General features: G+C 41.7%; 2 protein-coding genes across 3 annotated transcripts in view; both read right to left on the minus strand.

Annotated features, from left to right (window-relative positions):
• Positions 1-42: 42 nt before the first annotated feature.
• On the minus strand, positions 43-2,066 carry spink4 (serine peptidase inhibitor, Kazal type 4). The gene is made up of 4 exons (XM_083974191.1): positions 1,993-2,066; positions 1,474-1,505; positions 1,226-1,344; positions 43-195 (listed from the first exon to the last, which is right to left on the minus strand). Exons 1-4 carry the CDS (start codon positions 2,042-2,044, stop codon positions 150-152), a joined length of 249 nt encoding a protein of 82 aa, XP_083830317.1. The 5' UTR covers positions 2,045-2,066; the 3' UTR covers positions 43-149.
• Positions 2,067-2,380: 314 nt separating this feature from the next.
• Positions 2,381-14,614, minus strand: part of LOC310995175 (phospholipid-transporting ATPase ABCA1-like) — a 39,000-nt gene continuing 26,766 nt past the window's right edge. The window contains exons 19-49 of one of the 2 annotated variants that reach the window (XM_083984131.1): positions 14,405-14,579; positions 14,154-14,285; positions 13,921-14,060; positions 13,695-13,832; positions 13,022-13,251; positions 12,690-12,762; positions 12,351-12,553; positions 12,193-12,244; positions 11,973-12,077; positions 11,595-11,743; positions 11,307-11,431; positions 10,778-10,876; positions 10,457-10,646; positions 10,245-10,339; positions 10,114-10,146; positions 9,888-9,993; positions 9,515-9,589; positions 8,920-9,089; positions 8,633-8,810; positions 8,368-8,483; positions 8,138-8,282; positions 7,899-8,022; positions 7,645-7,774; positions 7,295-7,478; positions 7,033-7,139; positions 6,722-6,863; positions 6,391-6,525; positions 6,124-6,227; positions 5,858-5,950; positions 5,345-5,588; positions 2,381-5,248 (exon numbers count right to left, since the gene is read on the minus strand). In XM_083984131.1, the coding sequence (XP_083840257.1) occupies positions 5,105-5,248; positions 5,345-5,588; positions 5,858-5,950; positions 6,124-6,227; positions 6,391-6,525; positions 6,722-6,863; positions 7,033-7,139; positions 7,295-7,478; positions 7,645-7,774; positions 7,899-8,022; positions 8,138-8,282; positions 8,368-8,483; positions 8,633-8,810; positions 8,920-9,089; positions 9,515-9,589; positions 9,888-9,993; positions 10,114-10,146; positions 10,245-10,339; positions 10,457-10,646; positions 10,778-10,876; positions 11,307-11,431; positions 11,595-11,743; positions 11,973-12,077; positions 12,193-12,244; positions 12,351-12,553; positions 12,690-12,762; positions 13,022-13,251; positions 13,695-13,832; positions 13,921-14,060; positions 14,154-14,285; positions 14,405-14,579 (4,136 nt within the window). In that variant the 3' untranslated portion in view covers positions 2,381-5,104. Of the gene's footprint in view, positions 5,249-5,344; positions 5,589-5,857; positions 5,951-6,123; positions 6,228-6,390; positions 6,526-6,721; positions 6,864-7,032; positions 7,140-7,294; positions 7,479-7,644; positions 7,775-7,898; positions 8,023-8,137; positions 8,283-8,367; positions 8,484-8,632; positions 8,811-8,919; positions 9,090-9,514; positions 9,590-9,887; positions 9,994-10,113; positions 10,147-10,244; positions 10,340-10,456; positions 10,647-10,777; positions 10,877-11,306; positions 11,432-11,594; positions 11,744-11,963; positions 12,078-12,192; positions 12,245-12,350; positions 12,554-12,689; positions 12,763-13,021; positions 13,252-13,694; positions 13,833-13,920; positions 14,061-14,153; positions 14,286-14,404; positions 14,580-14,614 lie in introns of both variants that reach the window. The other variant, XM_083984130.1, reaches the window with a different exon arrangement.

Consider the following 14,614-nt stretch of genomic DNA (forward strand, 5'->3'; position numbering starts at 1 on the left):
TTTGATAAAAAGAAAAAAGACAACATTACAAGGATGTTCATGCTGATTAATTTTTTATTACACATGACATTTATTTCAAAGATCCATGACAAGACATGTTATCCAGCTCTGATTTGACACTGTGGTGGTGACATCGCCTCCTGCACAGTTTAGCAGCTCCCATCCTTGACAATCAGAATTTCCATCTTGATGTGTCTGTAGAGGGAATGACAGCATCACTTGACTATGATTTTTGGAAAATCTCCACATCCACAAGAAAATCTCCACATCCACAAGATAAAAAAAAAAGCCATCAGTAGGCCTAATGATTTTCAGCCACAACAGCAGCACAGCTTTATGGATGATAATGTTAGATCTTTGGTCCAGATTTAAATCTACTCAATGGACTGGTACAACATTTATTACAGACATTCATGTCCCCATCATGATTATTTATGACAACTATCCACTCATTTTTCACCTATGGTTAATTAGGTTACATTTTTATTTTTCACCAGCAAAACACATCCCCAGCTTCAGTTTTTGTTTAGTTCCTATCAGCAGATAATGGCATGACACACACACACACACACACACACACACACACACACACACACACACACACACACACACACACACACACACACACACACACACACACACACACACACACACACACACACACACACACACACACACACACACTGTTAAAGAATACAATTAGCCTAGTGTTGTGACTGCCAGGATGTTGCCATGCTCATGTTAGCATTGATTAAGCTCAAAGCACACAAAGCTCCTGGCATTGCTGTGGACTCGTGCTGTGGACACATTACATCTGCAAATAAGACAATTTATTTTGAAGGCTTGGGAGTGACATTATTAATAAAAATTATTATCAGTCATTACAATATCAAATACACATTAGCTTGCAAAGCACTTATCTGCAAAGATCGCGTGAAACAATAGGTGTGGATATTATTTAGTCATCAGTGTTAGGGGTCAGGGCCGGTTATATTAAGATAACAGCTCCACCCCCACAAACCAGAACATGATTTACAGACTAAATATGATTTTTTTCCCTGTCATGGGTCAGCTGTTGTTGCCAGTTAGTCAGAGTTCAGTTTTATGACCGCACTCCTTGCATATTTTTCACCACCAGATGGCGACTGAAACACTTTCCCCCTACATGAAGTCAACTTTGGTAGTGTGTGAATGCCATGAGAGAGCAGCAGCTGTGTATACTCACTGTCTCTGGACACACAGGGCACACTCATTGGCATAAGTGTTTCCATCGCTGCCACACACAGGAGCAAAGTTCATAGGACAGGCCTGAATCTCACCCATATCGGATTTTGGGCAGGAGGGCTGTCGGACAATTAAATGTAACATCACTATTCAATTGTGATAGAAGCTTTGGGGGTTAAACAGGTTCATTCAGGTGAAATAAAAACACACTGATGTTCACGTTTTTGTGTGTAAAGGTATGTGTATTACCTGTCTCATGGCTTCTGATGCCTTAGTTGCATCTGTGAAGAAAAGCACATGTCTTTTATAATCATAAACTTGTAATAATTAACCTCATTCCTCATAAAGAGCCGATACCGCAAACAGAAACATATCATGTCCAAAACAACACAGTGCAGACTTAAACAACATTAATGTATCTAATACTAATTACCCTATCTCATATATTATCTTTAATAAACTATATAAACAAATGTATCTGAATTCCTATTATGCAATACTGAAATATGGTTTTAAATGTAATAATCCAAAATGTGAATATATAAATACATTATATGGTGCTCATAAAAAGTATGCAAACACACACATCTGTTTACTTTATTCAAACACTGTGAGATAATAAAAAAGGAAAACTTCCTGTTAGTGTAAAAACGTTATAAGCTTCTTATGTTTGATTCAATGGCATCTAAACAGAACTAAAAAAAAGCTGCCTGTAGACACAGATTTCATTCAAACTACAGAACAAGAATACTTCAAATTGATTGTTACCTGCAGCCACGCAAATGAGCAGCAGTCCCAGGAGAACAGCTCTTCCAATCATGATGCTGGTGGATGAATAACTCGGAGTGACTGAAACCTCTGAGTGTGTGTCTGTTTTAACTGGCAAAGGGGCTGTCTGTGTGTGAGGGGTGTGTGCGCACGTGGGAACACAGCAGGTGAAAATAGACACACAATCACATGCACAATCTAGAAACTCATAGTCATCAGCACACATTAACACACACGCCCAAACATACCGTAAACATATCCTTTGTTTAGTCAGTAGCTACAAACTTCCATTTGACAAACCCACATTAGCTTTTTTGTGTCTGGCTCTCAACTACACAAAAGTACCATGGCACAAAAATGATCAAATAAGGAGACATCATTCAAAATGTGTTATTTTTATTTTTTATTAATGTAAAGAGTAACTATACACAATGGGTAACAGACTCAAACTGTTATTTTAATACTTAAAAATGTAAACAAAGAATAATATAGAGCACAAGAAGAGAAATAAAATCACCACCTTTGTACTGTTTCACTTTTCTCTCTTTATCGCACTTATGTCTCTACTTTTTACTCATTTCACTCTTTTCTCTCAATCACATGGAATCCCTCATCCTCTGATTCCAGTTTCAAACAAATCTATAAATGCAGCGGTGTAGCTTCAATTTGTCTGAATCATTACCTGTTTCTGTTCCAGTGCAGAGATTTGTTGTTAAATATTTAATTTTCCACTTACCCAAATCCCTACTTCTACATGTTTGAAACGAACGGCTATTAAGCCAATAAAGTGCTCACTTTTAAAAGAGGGGTGAAGGTGGGTTTTTGGCTCAGACCCTCAGTGATGGTAAAAGGGTCAGCCTGAAGACCCACGACTGTTACTAGATCCCCGAGATAACGGACACCGCCCTCCAAGATTCCGTATGACATAGAGCACCCGTAGTGACAATCTAATCAATTTAAACCCTGGATATGGTTTCTTTTTTTTTTGGAATATAAAGCATCGCAAGCACAACTCTAATTGACGTGGTCCCTGTTTATGAGTGGTCTGGCTTATTGACTGGGTCTGGAATCATAATATGTATCTTAACCTCATGTGTAAAATTTGAGTTAGTGACAGTACAGTTAACTTCACTGTGGCAGCTTATTAATGAGAACAGACAGAAAGGTTGGAATTTGGCAACATCACTAGAAGATAGAAACAACAAGTAGTCTAATGAAGACTGAACTGACTGAACGAGCGTGTATATCACAGAATCAGTTTTTCGAGCTGCTGAAAATGAAAAGAGGAGGACTTCTGTTCGGAGCTGATAGAAAAATAGAAAGAAAATTTGAAATGAAAGCACAAGTTAAACTTGACAAAACAGTTGCCTCCTCACAATTATGCTGGTTGATTTAAGATACATATTCAGTTCCATTTTGGCACAGATAACTTTTTGTTCACTCCACTGGTAACATTTTCTTTTCTTTTTCTTTTTTTTTTAAACTTGACATCACACAATTGCTACTGTACATAATATCCACATCGGTGCTGGCTCAGTTCTAAAACACTCCTATCATGCCCTCACATGTATAAAAGTACATTACTAGAAGCGTCTCCTCGTTGTATGGGAACTGTAGCTTCAAGAACATTTCCACATGATTCATCTCACCACTAAAATCACATTTTTTTTACAACAGAATTTGGATGTAGACTCTCCATATATATATTTATGTGCCAGTAATCCAACAACAATGAAGCAGAGTTCAGTCCTTTACAAGCTGATCTGACGGCATGCTTTGGCAAACACAGAGGTGCCGATAGTCGAAGCGTGTTCGCCAGTGGAAAGCATGCATACGTGTCCAATGAACTTTCAAAAAACTCCTCAGCAGTCCTCAGCTTTCTTGTATCCGTTTGGGATTATCCCTCAGTTCCGCTTAAAGAGGGCAGGGTGAGTAAACACAAGCCAGTACAGGAGACTGCACATCTTGTACAGACATCAAGCAACCACATGTTTGTTTTTTTTGTTTGTTTTGTTTTGTTTTATGACAATAAAGGACACCGATTAAAAAAAAAAAAAACAGTCAAGTTTTCATTCGTCATCTGGACAAAAAGCTCCTTTTTGTGCTTTGATGTCTGTTGGTATCTGTCTTATACATTCCTTGGCAGCCTACGTACATTGTTGTGTTTAATGGAGTGCTCAGATTTCTCCCTCCACCATGATACAGTATAGGCACTGTGCTGGACGATGTCAAGGACAAAAGAACAACAAATAATAAAAAAAGACAACTTGGTTATCAATCTTAATTGTTATCCAAAAAAGGAAAAAAAACTCCACAGAGGTTATATTTGTCAAATACAATCAAATTATCTTTAAAAAATCTAATTAGTAAAAATTAATAATTTTGCATGATAGCATGTTTCTGACTGAAATCACTTGGATTGAAAATGCTTTTTTTTTTTTTTTACCATCACCTCCATTACAAAACAACTGTGCTTGGTAACGAAGTGAGATTGAGAGAAGTTTGACCCTGAATAAAAAACTAGTCAGTCAGTCAGTCCATCTTGTAGCAGTTGGCAGTGAATGATCCAAACTTGGGTTTGTTTGCTTTATGCTGCTGTTTTCATGACAAGAGTAGCACGTACACAGCCCCACTGACTACTGCAAACTACTTCTAGGATTGGGGATCAAAAATGAGATATTTTTTTCTTTCATCCCCGATGCCTTGTCCATTTTCCAGTCTGACAGCATTGTAATCCTGCTGCTCTTCAAGTGTTCTGAGTCTTTTTCTCTCTCTCTGTCCACATAGTGAAGGAGAAGCACCAGTCTCCAACCCTCACAGGAATATCTTCTCATTTTAAATATATTTATATATGTCTTGCATTGATTTGCATTGAGTTTTCATTGTTTCAGTGTCTGTCACGATACCTGCAGTCTCTGCCTTTTTCAAGAGGCTGTGCGCTTCTGATGTGCAGGTCCACTGAGAAATGATAACAATTAAAAAAGACTAAAAAATAGAAATAAAAAAAATTGAACATGTTCAGTCTCCCCCTCAGGATAGTGGTCCATTCTTTCTGAGGTCAGGGGAGGTGTGGGGGAAGCAGAGCAACTCCCAGTGATGCTGTGTTGAGCAATCAGACGCAGCTCTCCCTTGTCTTGTTGTCCGTGAGGAAGGAATTTAGCTGGGAGAAGTCCACTACCACAGCGTCTCTCTTGTTCAGATGGACGTCTTTCAAATGGTCCTCATCACTTTGGTCCTTGGCAAAATTTACAAACACCTGTGGGGGAGGAGGGGGATAAGGGAGAGGAATAAGTCTTTGCTAAAGTTGAAGATGACATGAAATCTATTTAGAGCCACAGGTAAATTTGCTTACTTGGTCTAGAGTGGTCTGAGAGACGGAGTAGTCCTCTATGCTGAGTGCCTCCTTGTTCTTGGAGAGCAGGGAGAAGATGCGGGCGAGGGAGGTGAGGGATGACGGCAGCTGGTACTGCAGCATGTTGCGGTGTTTTTCCTTCAGTGTGCTGCCTGGAAGCTCGTGCTCGATGAAATCCATCACCGGCCGAAGATCTGGGTCCGGCCCCGCCACCCGCAGAATGATGGTGTAACCATCACCAAATCTAATGAGTGAAAAGAGGGATAGGACTATTTTATCAAACTGATGTGGTAACATGAAGACAACTTTGTTCTTTTCACATCTCCCGACGTGGCCTAGAGATAATCTAGTTTCTCTATGTTAGAATACTTACACAGAAATAAAATAACCTTAAGATCTAAAGGGGAAGAACTTTAAAATATTTCTGTATGTGAAATCATTATTAAAATATATGCGGCCTTGTGAATTATTATGTTTGTAGTTGTGTGCTGTTGCTCAGGTGTGTGTTCCTACCTGTTTTTGAGGTGTTGTACACTTCCCAGGCAGCGGAACCTGCCATTGACCATGATGGCCATCCTGGTGCAAAGTGCTTCACACTCCTCCATACTGTAAGAAACACCAAGGCGAGGTTAGTCACGTTGGGGAAAATACAAAAACTAACAAGGATGAAAGGGAAGAAATTATCTATTAGATGCAAAAAGAAGTTTATGGTGTCTTGGTGTGCAGTTGCAGTTGCAGTTGTACAGTTAAATGGGTGTAGTTCGGACAGTGAGTCTAACCTGTGAGAGGTCAGGACTACAGATCGTCCCTCTTTGATGATGCTGAGGATGGCGTTCCATAAGGCTCGCCGTGCTTTAGGGTCCATGCCTGTTGTTGGTTCATCCTGTGCACAGCAAAAAGAAGATATTCAGCTGCTGCTGCTAGAATACAGTGCTGTACATAGTCTCATGTCCTCAGAAACTCTGGCCTTTACATGTGACCTTGCTATACGAACAAAATATAACTATAAATATTAATTATATCATATTGTTATTTGTGTAACTGACCAGAAACACAACAGGTGGTCCTCCTATGAGTGCAATTGCAGTTGACAGTTTCCTCATGTTTCCTCCACTGTAGCTGCCGGCTGACTTGTCCACATATTTGACCAACCCCAGCTTTCGGATGCCCCACTCTGCCACCTGGTGGACGGGATAATGCTTTGATTACAACCATACAATATACTGTATACATGTGTTTCTATTGTTTATTGGCATATCTCATATCTAATATAGGATTTTAAGAACAATTTATACATAACAACACCAACAAAATAATACAGTCCATTTATGCTCATATAGGCCTAGTAGCTACTGTATGTATTTGTTTGTTGCTGACCTCACAGACTTCCTTCTCAGGCACTCCTCTCAGGATGGCGTAAAACTCGAGATGCTCTCTGCCGGTTAGCAGATCATTGATAGCGTCGAACTGAGGACAGTAGCCCATGTTCTGATGCACTTCGTCTATCTCAGAGTTCACACTAGAACGAACACAAAGACGAGCCTCATTAAGTCATCTCAATGATGCAGGGGAATTTCCCAATTCCTTGTGAATCAGACAGGCTACAAGGGAGAATATTTTATCTAGTATACAACAAATGATTGGAAGTACAGTATTTTTCCTTTGTGATATGATGTGTGTGTCCTCACCTTTTGCCTGCAAGGTAGGCCTCCCCACCGGTCACATCAGAGTCTCCTGTCAGCATCTTAAAGGTGCTGGTTTTTCCTGCTCCATTCACCCCCAGCAAACCGAAGCACTGCAGGAAAACAAGTAACTTCAATTTTCAAAGATATGTAGGGCTTTCTCCTTTACCCAGTCTTAGAAAACTCAGCATATTAGCTGGTAATCATTTGAAAACAGTCCTTCAACACTCAGGTATAACAAGTGTAGGAGTCTGTATCTGTGTCGTACCTCTCCAGGGGGGATGCCAACACACAGCCGGTCCACTGCTGGCTTCTGTTTCCGCTTGTAAATCTTGGTAAGCTGTCTGAGCTCTAGGATGTCTGTATGTCCCCCTCCACTCATGATCCTCTGTCGCTCTCTGGCCACATCCTCATCTTCCTCACCGATAGGCTTTAGATGACTGGTGGATGACCTGGAAGATCACAGGCAGCAAAGTGAGAAGAGGTCACATTTAAGACAGACTTTGTGTGTAAATTATTGAGTTATAAAGACATATATGAGGTCTTCAGTATTCTGTGTTATGCGGAGAAGGGATGTTAAATGAATCTGTAGAATACAAAAGTACACGTTTCACCCACCTGGCCTTGATGCAGAAGCGGTACTGAATGAGGACGGTGATGCAGAAGAAGATGACGCCCTCTATGGCCATTGCAAACAAGTTCTTTCCAACCATGTCCCAGGCCAGAGGGGAGCGGAATCGATTTTCACCTGCAACAGAACCAATGTTTCAGCACTTTGAGAAAATGCTCTTGAATACCTTGTAAAAAACCAATAACATTTTATTAACATAAAGAATACAGGGCACTGGTTTGTAGAGTCATGCTGTATTTACCAAATCTCTCCAAAGCATCAGCCATTGCCTGATTCTTCACCATGTCAATCAGTCCTCTGCCCAGACAGAAGTGCGGGAAGATGAGGAACACGTTCTTCAGGATGTCGTTGATACCACCGATCTCCTGAAACGGGAGTGAAGTCAACATCTACAGTTAATATCCAATCCAGTTTAATCATCCTTCCCGTTTTCGAATCAACAATCAATCGATTGACTACTCCAATGAAGCCGTTACTCACATTGCTCCCAAACAGCTCCAGTACAAACGTGGAGACGCTGCCATTGATTCCTATCAGTATGTTAACGCTGGTCAGAACCACGTAGGCAGTGCTGGGAATCTTGAAGAAAAATGAGGCTGGGTACATCAGAGGGGTGATCGACCATCTGGAAGGAGACGCAAAGATCATTTCAGGTGAGAAAATTCTGAAAGAAGGAAAAATGACTCAAAGTGAACTTGAGTCCAACTCACCCGTAGAGCAACAGCAGCAGAGCCAACACAGGCAGATTGGTGGAGGAGACGTAAGCGTCTTGTTGGAAACACACAAAGATGATGATAACGAGTGTAGCTGGGACAATGTAGTTGCACTGTAAGAGAAGAAGAAAAGGGGGATTCATAAGCTTAAAAAGACATTATGTTGTAATTGACTTTGACTCTTCTATTTAATTTCTTGTTCAGTTTTGAGAGAAGCCAGTTGAACAAAGAGTCTGACTGGCTGTGAACTGGACTCTCTTACCATATCCCAGACGAAGTTGGCCAACCAGTAGAGGAAAGGCTGCACTCCACTGATGAACTGCATGTGTTTCGCCTTGTTCACTCTCTCCTGGATGAGGAAAACCACAAAACTGGCAGGGACAAAAGACATGGCGAAGATCACGCAGATGGACACCAACACATCCACTGATGTCGTCATCCTGAGTGAAAGAAAAAAAGAGCAAACGAGAATGAGACATGATGGCATCTTTAGAAAACCGTTAAGAAATGACAGGATTTCCAAATGTAACTCAATGCTGTAATACTCACAGTGCGACCTGGGACAGCTGCTCCTTGGTGAGGTTGAGTGGGTGATTGTAGGCAGTGATGCCAAACTTTGTGGCGTCTTTGCCGGCTGGCAGACTTGCCCGCAGGATGCCGTTGTTCATCACGTTGAGGAAGGAACCGATGCTGTGCCAGCCCTTGTTGTTAAACCAGATCTGAAGAAAAGAGAAGCAGATGTGACATTTTAGTCTCTGTAGCCTCTGGGGAAAAACAGAGCAGCCTGGAGGGAACTTACAAGCTTGAGGATCGAAGTAAAAAGTGGATGATTTTGTCTTGGAAAAGTGGCTCTGTTCCCACTAAATGATTTACTTTGCACTGATTTGCTCTTCAGCCCCAGTTCTATGCCTTTCTTTGTTCAGCATTAATGAGCTCCTTCTATATTCGCATGAGTATTGTAGATGTGCTTAGGTTGTGACTGCTGCAATCATTGTTTTATTGCTTTGTGTACTTTTTTTTAAAGGTAGAATTTACAGGAAGATTCTTGTTCTGAGAAAAGTAAAAAAAGAAGTACGAGGTGTACATGAGTGAGAATTAAGAAAAAATAGGCATGAAATATGTGTGTCTGTGTGTTTGTGCTAACCTTGACATTATTCTTGGTGTCCAGTCCTTGGATAAAGCTGGATAGACTGCCAAAGAAACGATCTGCTGCAGTCCCCTGGTGGGTGGGTGAGGCAGAGAGAGAGAGAGAGAGATAGAAAGAAAGAAACCTCTTTAGCTAATGGGTAATTGACACTGTTAAAACCTGCAATAACCTGAGCTGATCAAATCACATTGCACTTCGCCAATAATTACCAAAACATAAAAATGCTAAAATGATTCCCTGATTACCAGAGCTATTGTTTTATCCTCAACAGTTTAAACTGCAGCAGTTAAATTTAGCCCATTAATTAGCTTAGCTTCCAGAGGCCTGTTAGGTGTAGCATGTAAAATGATACTGAGGTGAAATCACTTACCCTCTCCAGGCGGAAACGCCTTCTTAGCTCTGCGATGGCATCGTCGATTTCATCTCTATTGGACAGCATGTGAGAATTCCTGGCCCCCAGGGAGAATCCACCATATCTGTGGAGAGCACAGTCATTTTAACACCAGTGAAGGACATGACAGAGCTGCTGCACTTAGCTCAATATTATCGATATGCCAGTAAACTGAAGATGGAACATGCAGTATCAGATAACGTACCTGAACTCGTTGACCCAAATCTTGTTCTTCAGGCTGTAAGAGAAGAAAAACATTTAACGGTTAATAATTCCTTGACCAAGAAATGACACATTGAAGCCAGAATTAACACAAATGCGCAGGATAATTCTTACCTCTTGCCAATAATCTGTGCGTAGGTTTTGACCAGATAATCTGAGACGTTTCTGCCAGTCAAATTCTGAAGAGTGTCTGTGTCACTGATTTTCGTCTGGAGACATAAACAGAAAAAAAAGTGAGTTCACATTTCTTTGTGGTTTATTTGTATTTGTCAGGGGAAGTGTTTTTTTGTGATGATTGACAGTTCTGACTTCATGCTGTTACCAACCTGTGGTGGTGGCAGTCCGCCGGCACCCGCTGGACACTCTGGCAGCATCCTCTTGCGCCCTCCACAGCTGCACTCACACAAGGGAGACGGGTCCTCCATGGTCCAGTTGCCTTCGTCAAACATGTCCTTCACACTTTGAGAGACTTCTGGGACTGACCACTCGTCCTGTACTGCACTGCAGGGTGTGTCCCTAGAGCATAGAGTTGAGACAATTTTGTATTTGAGAACACTGACCAGTAAAATGGCCATATACCATATAGACAACAACTCCAGCTCTTTATATTTCTATGTTCTAACTTTTCACAATTGTAAAAAACTCACGGTATAGGCTCTTCTTCCATGCAGCGAGTCCCAAATCCTGGTTTTTCTGTCAGAGCTCCCAGCAGTTTATTGGTGTGGGGGTCCTCAGGCATGTCATTACTACAAAGACACAGATATGCCATAAAATAACATTAGTTGTTCATCCTTCTGTCACCGAAGAAAGGAATATACAGAGTTTCACAGCTGCGTTATAACTGTTACTGCAAATCCATGCCATGATTGTATTCAGTGCAGTTTCAGCATTTTTCCCTACTTAGTCAGTGAGATTAAAATTCATCAGTTAGATAACACGTGAATGTAAGTTAGGTAACCTTTTACATATTTTATCAGTTGTGCAGTTTTTAGATGGAAACAACACAGCTCTTTTGGAAAATGTGCTGATTCGTTTCTAATTTTAACAGGATATGAGAAATATTGAGGTGAGTTCAAGTTTAGGAAGCGGTTTGACACATAACTGCTGAGGTATCATATTATTGCTTTGACAATAAATGGGTGAAAAACAGGAAAGAGACAGAGGACAAGCTCTCACCTGATGAAGGTAAACTGTTCTCCATACATGCTGGGATCCAAAGCCAGACTGGGGTACTTTCCAAAAGGAGGAACGATCAGGCTGAACACCAGAGCAATACACACAAACACTGCGGGGAGGACGATCTGAAAAATAACACAATAAAGATTTATTACACTGAACACACGTGAAATCAGTTACAACTCAGAGCTACTACTGCTTCATTATGAGATTCAGAAAGAAAAACATTTGCAGTACTGAAGCAAGTCGGTTTCCTCTACACATGCAGTGAACAGAGCATCGGCGTACCTGAGCAAAGAAGCCTTTCCTGGAGCGTCGGGCATAGAGAAATCGTTTCCAGAGTAATGCAACAAACTGCTGCCTCTTCAGACTCCAGCCTTTGACCTGGTATGAACCTTTGCCATCTGTTCCACTGAGCCAGTCGGTCTCACGGGATTCTGGACACAGACGCCATGATACACATGAGCAAACTTGCAACATTGTAAGTGTCTGTCCTGATTTTGCCACATTGCTAATAATAACTGCCTGCTATGGCAACTTTATTGGCACTGCTTTTCAACATCAATCTAGTTTCCTTAAAATAAACTAAACATATATAAATGGCAGCAACAAGACTGTTGCTATCATTTGACTGCATTGTGGGTAGTGCAGTTCTACCTGGGTCACCTTCAGAGTCGTTGAAATCAAAGTCATCCTCAGTGAAGGGCTTCAGGCAGCTCTGGTGGTCTCCAAAGGCGTGACGACGTCTAGTCCTGGTTGGCACGACTCCATCTGTAGCCGCAGGACAGTAGACAAATGAATTTAACCCACCTCAATGTCATGTTTTCTATTTTGTTTAACACTATAATAACTGTGGCTTGCCATATGCATGATAATTATTACTCACCTGAAAGCTCCACAGCGTCAACTCCACTGTCCTCTGCCACTTTGAGGAAAATCTGAAAAGTTGAAGGACACAAGATTAACCACTCTGGATAAACGGAAAATTTAATTTCCAACCAGCAGTGGATGTATGAGTGTGGAGGATCGAACAGTATTCCCTACCTCTTCCAGGGTGGTATCAGATATTCCATAGCTGGATATTGCCAGGTCGGTGAGTCTGTCATCAAGCTCGTGGAAGAGCTCCACAAAGGCTCCATCTTTGGCGGACTGGTAGGGCAGGACATAGGTGATTTCATGGCCGAGGTCCTCCACCAGGCGAGCCTCGGGGACATGCTTGAATATCACGTTGGAGATGAGGGAGACATCTGTGAGGGGGAAAAGGGCAGAAAGAATTAGAGCTTGGTGAGAGGAAAATTAGATCAATATCTTTTATGGCTTGTCAAGTTGATTCCACATGAAACCGTCCTTTATTATGGTTGCTGATTTATATTCAGTTCTTACCAATAGTTGTAGTTTCACTCTCCGGTTCGCTGCCCAGACCAGCATCTGAGCTGCTCTCTGACACACTGTCCTCCTAAACATAAGAGATGAGATTAAGGTTAACATATGATTTCTTTCAAGTCTTACTTGACTAATTAAACACTCAAATCTGTAACAAGAAAAATCTGTCAAGTCCTTGCTTTGAGGCACAATGTGAGAGATGAACTGAGCTATCACTCAGACATAAAAAGAACAAGCCTCTCTATATTATGTCAGTAGAAATACTGGAGAGGAAATGAGACCAATTATCATTTATCCTTCAAAAACTCACTGCCCAGTTACATCTCTTTTACCTTCTCTGTTTTCTTGCTGTAGCAGACAGTGCTGGCAGAATTCCTGCAGGACTGAAGTGTCAGGTCATAGTCTCTCTTCACCAGGGTCAGGTAGTAGCCCGTCCCCAGTTGAGTCTTCAGGAAGAGCGATGAGCCTACACAGCACAACTTTCCGTGGGAAATGATGGCGATTCTGTCACCCAGGATGTCAGCCTCATCCATGTGATGAGTGGACAGGATGATGGTACGGCCTGAGAGGGAAAAACACAGTCAGCTTAAGCGGATAGATCCAGCTTCCCTTTGGATTGTAGGAAAAGTATAGTCGAGGCAATCTTTCTATCAGTCCTAGATTTAATCTATAGGCATGCTGCTGCTACCACTCTCAAACCACTCAGTTTATCATTCAGCCTTCAGATGTGTTACTAGAGATCCCTATGAGATCCCTTTGCTCTCAAACCACCTCACTTCAGTGTGCACCTGTTTTACTGAGCGCTGAGTATTGTATCCTATTGTTTTCATTCCCTCTTAATCTCGTTTGATCTGTATTTTTTTCTGTATCTCAACATCAATGCAAATGAGGGAAACCCCAGTGATTTTCAAGACTAAAATAAAGGTTTGATGATTCCAACAAGACTTTGAACTAATGATTGATGAAAATTGAATGAAATTAAACACATCAAGTAGTTGCCATCACCTTGTCTGTATTTAAGCAGCAGGTCCCAGATGCCCCTGCGTGCATAAGGATCAACCCCAGCGGTAGGTTCATCCAGGATCACAACCTTTGAGCCACCAACAAAAGCCAGGGCCACTGACAGCTTTCTCTGCATCCCACCTACAAAGACAACAGGGACCAACATTCAGAATGGCACCTCTCAAAATTGACTTATAAAAGGTGCAAAATGTACAATAAGCTAACTGACCGGACAGGGTGCTGGTGCGAGACTGTCGTTTGTGAGGCAGTCCAACATCGTTCACAATCTGTTCCATCTCAGCCTTCACCTTCTCCTCTGGCAGGCCCTTCAGCCGGGCATAGAACCAGATGTGCTCCTCAACCGTCAGCCTAGATGACAGCAAGCCAACAAATCACATGATAAACAAAACACAAGAGGCATGGTGCATGGTAAGAATTAATTTCTTGGTTCTGCATACATACATGCTGAAAAGCACGTTGTGCTGGGGGCAGACGCCCAGATTCTGTCGGATGGTGCTGAGTTCATTGCGGATGTCCTTGCCAAGGATGTAGGCGGTACCAGAGGTGGGCGGGAACAACCCCGTCAGGATCGACCTATTAGAAACCGGCAAGGGACACAACAGTCAATCAATTTCTCAGCTGAGAACTTTACAAATTCCCATCACGCTTGTCTTGGAGTATTGTGCTTGTTGTGTATATGTGTATTATCTTACATAGTTGTGGTCTTGCCAGCGCCGTTGTGTCCAAGGAACGAGGTGATCTGTCCTTCGTAGAACCTCAGGGACAGTCCGTCCACGGCCAGCTTGTTTCCATGGCTGTAGACCTTCACTAGATTCTCGATGTAGACGCCCGGGTCGATGTGACCTGGCTCCTCCTCAATACACACAGCTGTGGATAAAATTAAGGCAGTGACTTTTTAGCAA

This window comes from Trachurus trachurus (assembly GCF_905171665.1).
Source record: "Trachurus trachurus genome assembly, chromosome: 1".
Lineage (NCBI taxonomy): Eukaryota > Metazoa > Chordata > Actinopteri > Carangiformes > Carangidae > Trachurus > Trachurus trachurus.